This window comes from Salvia miltiorrhiza, chromosome 5, assembly GCF_028751815.1.
Source record: "Salvia miltiorrhiza cultivar Shanhuang (shh) chromosome 5, IMPLAD_Smil_shh, whole genome shotgun sequence".
Taxonomy (NCBI): Eukaryota; Viridiplantae; Streptophyta; class Magnoliopsida; order Lamiales; family Lamiaceae; genus Salvia; species Salvia miltiorrhiza.
Genome location: NC_080391.1, coordinates 29,628,530 through 29,632,567, shown reverse-complemented (window position 1 = coordinate 29,632,567; position 4,038 = coordinate 29,628,530). Strand labels below are relative to the sequence as shown.

At 41.2% G+C, this 4,038-nt stretch overlaps 1 protein-coding gene across 1 annotated transcript; it reads right to left on the bottom strand.

Moving 5' to 3' along the window:
- Positions 1-2,135: 2,135 nt before the first annotated feature.
- LOC131026382 (berberine bridge enzyme-like 18) lies at positions 2,136-4,038 on the bottom strand. The gene has a single exon (XM_057956250.1). The coding sequence runs from the start codon at positions 4,031-4,033 to the stop codon at positions 2,426-2,428; it is 1,608 nt and encodes a 535-aa protein (XP_057812233.1). The 5' UTR covers positions 4,034-4,038; the 3' UTR covers positions 2,136-2,425.

Here is a 4,038-nt window from a genome sequence, read left to right as displayed (position 1 = left end):
ATCCTTAAGAAATTGATTAAATCTATCCCACAATATATAATAACATTTCATTTCATCCGAAACAGTAAATCAATTTAAAATTAATCTAATTAACAAATTTCATCCGAAACAGTAAATCAATTTAAAATTAATCTAATTAACATATCATTTCATTCGAAACAGTAAATCAATTTATATTAGCATACTTAATTTAACAAAATAATAGTAAATCAATTTAAAATTAATCTAATTAACAAATTAATTTCAATTAATCATACTTTAAACATCCTATAAATTAATTATAGTTAAATCAATTTAAAATTAATCTAATTAACAAATTAATTTCAATTAATCATACTTTAAACATCCTATAAATTAATTAGAGTTAAGTTAATTTTAATCAAACAAATAAATAATAAATAAATAAAAGTCTATTAAAAACAAGAGTGTACCGTGGGGGTCGACGGCGGAACCGTGCGGTGGCAGGAGCGGTGAGGCGGCAGGATTGGCCTGAAATTAAGAGGAGAAAGATGAAAAGAGGGTGAGAAGGTGAGAGAGAGAGAGAGAGAGAAGGAAGGGTGGGGCTTACCTTGACGGAGGCGACGGCGACAGCAACTAGCGGCAGCGGCAGCAGCAGGGCAGGGGGGCTGGAGGGGGGGGGCTGTTCTGGTTCCAGTTAGGGCTTGAAGCCCAAATTTGGGCTTAAAAATTAGCGGCGGCCCATTGCCGCCGCTAAAGCCCGACCCGCATCTCCTTTTACCGGCGGCACTCTTGCCACCGCTAATCACCGGCGATAGATGCCGCCGCTATTGTTAAATTTTAAAAAAAAAATTAATAGACATTTACCGGCGGCCTTAGTATTTACCGGCGGCGATTTTGCCGCCGGTATTAACGCCATATATTTAAAATTTACGGGTCGGCCGCTCCGCCATCGGAAAGCCGCCGGTAATCGCCGGCGGCGAAGCTGCCGCCGGTAAATATCGCCGGTAAATCGGCGCTAGTGAATGCACTGCATAATAAAATATTGCATGCACAATATGATTATTATAAATTAAGATAAAATAATTTCCTGAGACCTTGTTCTAAATCATGTCAGTTATTTAGAATTTATCGCACTATGAATTCGTTTCAGTGTTATACATCACAAGTATCTATGTTAGCTAATACAAGCTAATTTCACAACTTAGATACTTTAGTCGATACTAATAGATTGCTGAAATATATTTAGAGTGTGAACTTAGTTCATTCTATAACAGATTATTTATGTGACCTTCTGTGATCGTCTGATCTTTATATAAAATTTAGACATGTTACAGTTTAATTAACAAATAAATATAATATAAATTATATGACAAAAATATTTATTCTCATTAATAAGAAAATAAAGTTACTTTTTTTTAGTATACGTAACCCTAGCATCCTCATGATGATATTAATTGAAAATTACTCGACAACATCATGGTAAGTTTCGTCTCAATTCTTGGTCAAAATTCAAGCATCTAGAGTGTGAATTCCTCCCATATAATTATGCTAGTTTTCTAGACCATCACTTTTATAACCTTCGTCGGAATTTAGGCTCTGTGGACGCCTACACCAATGAGTTTTATCGGTTATTGTCATGAATTGATGTTCGTGCACATATCGATTAATTAAAATTGTCAGTAAGTTTAAAATTAATTAATGGATATGTGCTATTTTAAACACTGAAAATAATTAAATGAAAATAAGTCATATTCATAATTATGAATGAGAATAAAATTTACAATTCAGAATAGTTATGGTTGTAAATTATACAATTTTAATAAATATTCATGACTGACCAATATTTCAATTGTGCCTCTAAAAAAAATCAATTATGAATTCATTCAAGTGAATTCATCGAATTAGTTGTAAATTCAAGAACATTAACAATAAAGAAGTAGAAATTCATATAGTAAACATTTCTTCTACCGTAGCCTCCCGTCGCCGACGCCGTCGCCGACGCCTCGCTTAGTTCATGACATTGATGTGCCTTGACTAGTATCACAAAAGACAAGATCGTCTTCGTTGCCACCATGAAGAGGTGAGGAAGAAGAATTCATGGCCAGGACATGAAAAATATGTTATATGTGTATTCTTTTTTAGGGTAACAAACAGATTTCATTCCACCAAAAATATGTTAAAGACATGAAAAAGTGTATTTATTATTTTTCTTTGCAATTGCAAACATTACAAAGTAAGATGGGATTGAAACTCGCGTATAAAAATAGATATGACAATCATATTTGTACATACAATACAACGAACATGGCAAACGCCAGTAGAAACCAATTCTAAACTCGCTACACATTAAAACCAAAATCACTTTATTCATCATGCAACATAATTATTTATCAATTACCAATTACCAGTCTATATATACGCGCGAGTGACTGAAAGAATGAATCTTTCTTATAGGAGTAATATATTAAGACGATATAGGCGGAATACTTTGTTCGTTTCTGAAGAAGTTGGAAGGATCAACTTTGGTCTTGACACGAACTAATCTTCGAAAATTATTGTTAAAATATCTGAGCCCCCAAACACTGGCCTGTTCATAACTCGTGTTGCCCTCAATATTATTCCTTCCGATGTCGAGATCCCTATAGTTGACGTAGGCAGCCCTCGGAGACTTGGTCACGTAACGCTCCATGTAATCGTACAATCTTCTTAACCAATCAAGGTGCTGCTGTGATTGATTCAGAGTTTCCCATCCTACTACGTATTCGATCATGAAAACGGTGCCCCTTCTATGCGGGAACGGAGTTTCCGACTCCGAGAATCTGTTGAACGCCCCGCCGTAGGGGCTGAACTGCAGCTCCGAACCCTCTTCTTCAACAAGGAATCGCCATATCCCTCTCAGGCCTTCTAACGGGAACGGCGTGCTCACGTAATCCGACTTTCCTTTGTAATACAACACGTCGCGTGGATTTCTATCCAGCAAAACGTCGAGGGGCTGATCCCGGAGCCCCGAGAAGAAGAGCTCCGATTCAATCCAACTCATTTCGAGGCAGTCTTGTTCGGTTAATCCGAGCTCGGGAAATTGCTTCTCCATTATCTGCAGAAGGTCCCGAGCCCGGCCGAGGAACAAGGAGGTGAAAGAAGCGGCAACCGTTTTGTTTCCGGTCGTCGGAGATACGTCGGGATGCAGGAAAATCCTGATCAGGAGGTTGTCGTCGATCTTGTCCGCGACGAACTGCCACCGGTGGACTAACTCCGTTGCGTTTTCCTCCAACCGCCGTGTGACGTTGAAGACCGTCACCGTTTCCGGCACGGTGACCAACGTTACCTTGAATTCTAGAACAATGCCGAAGCTCGTACCTCCGCCGCCTCGGATGGCCCAAAAGAGATCTTCTCCCATGGTTTTCCGGTCCAAGATTTCTCCGTCGGCGTTGACTATTCTGGCGTCGACGATGTGATCGGCGGCGAGAGCATGCCTGCGGGACATCATGCCGAACCCTCCGCCGCTGAAGTGGCCGCCGACGCCCACGGTCGGGCAGACGCCAGCCGGGAAAGCGAGAGTCCGGCTTCTCAGGGCGAGCGTGTGGTAGAGCTGGCCGAGCGTGGCGCCGGTTTGAACCCACGCAGTTTTGCCGTCGCGGGCGATGGTGACTGATCGGAAGTTGCGCATGTCGACGACGACGAAGGGGGTTTGGGAAGTGTATGAGAGGCCTTCGAAATCATGGCCGCCGCTTTTGACTCTGAGGGGCAGGTTGAGTTTCTTGGAGCAATGAATCGCTGCCTGGATATCGGCTTCGCGACGCGGCGTGATGATGAGCTCCGGCCTCTCCCGCGCCGTGGCGGCGGGGCGGAGATTCTGTGCTAGTAGTAGAGATGCGTATGTTACATTTTGAGGGGTGTAGATGATATCAGTGGCTGAGTTTGAGCGTTGGAATTGATCGCTTAGGCATTCGAGAAAATCGTCGTAGTTTTGAGAAGAAGAGGTGACGAGGATTAAAATGTTTGCTAGAATTAATGAGAAGAGTGTAATAATACGAGGAGACTCCATTTCTTGATTTCTCGTTATGTTGCTCATCGTGG

Bases quoted from the DNA above. Each gene is read 5' to 3' on its own strand.
- LOC131026382 (XM_057956250.1), bottom strand. From the start codon at position 4,033: ATGAGCAACATAACGAGAAATCAAGAAATGGAGTCTCCTCGTATTATT.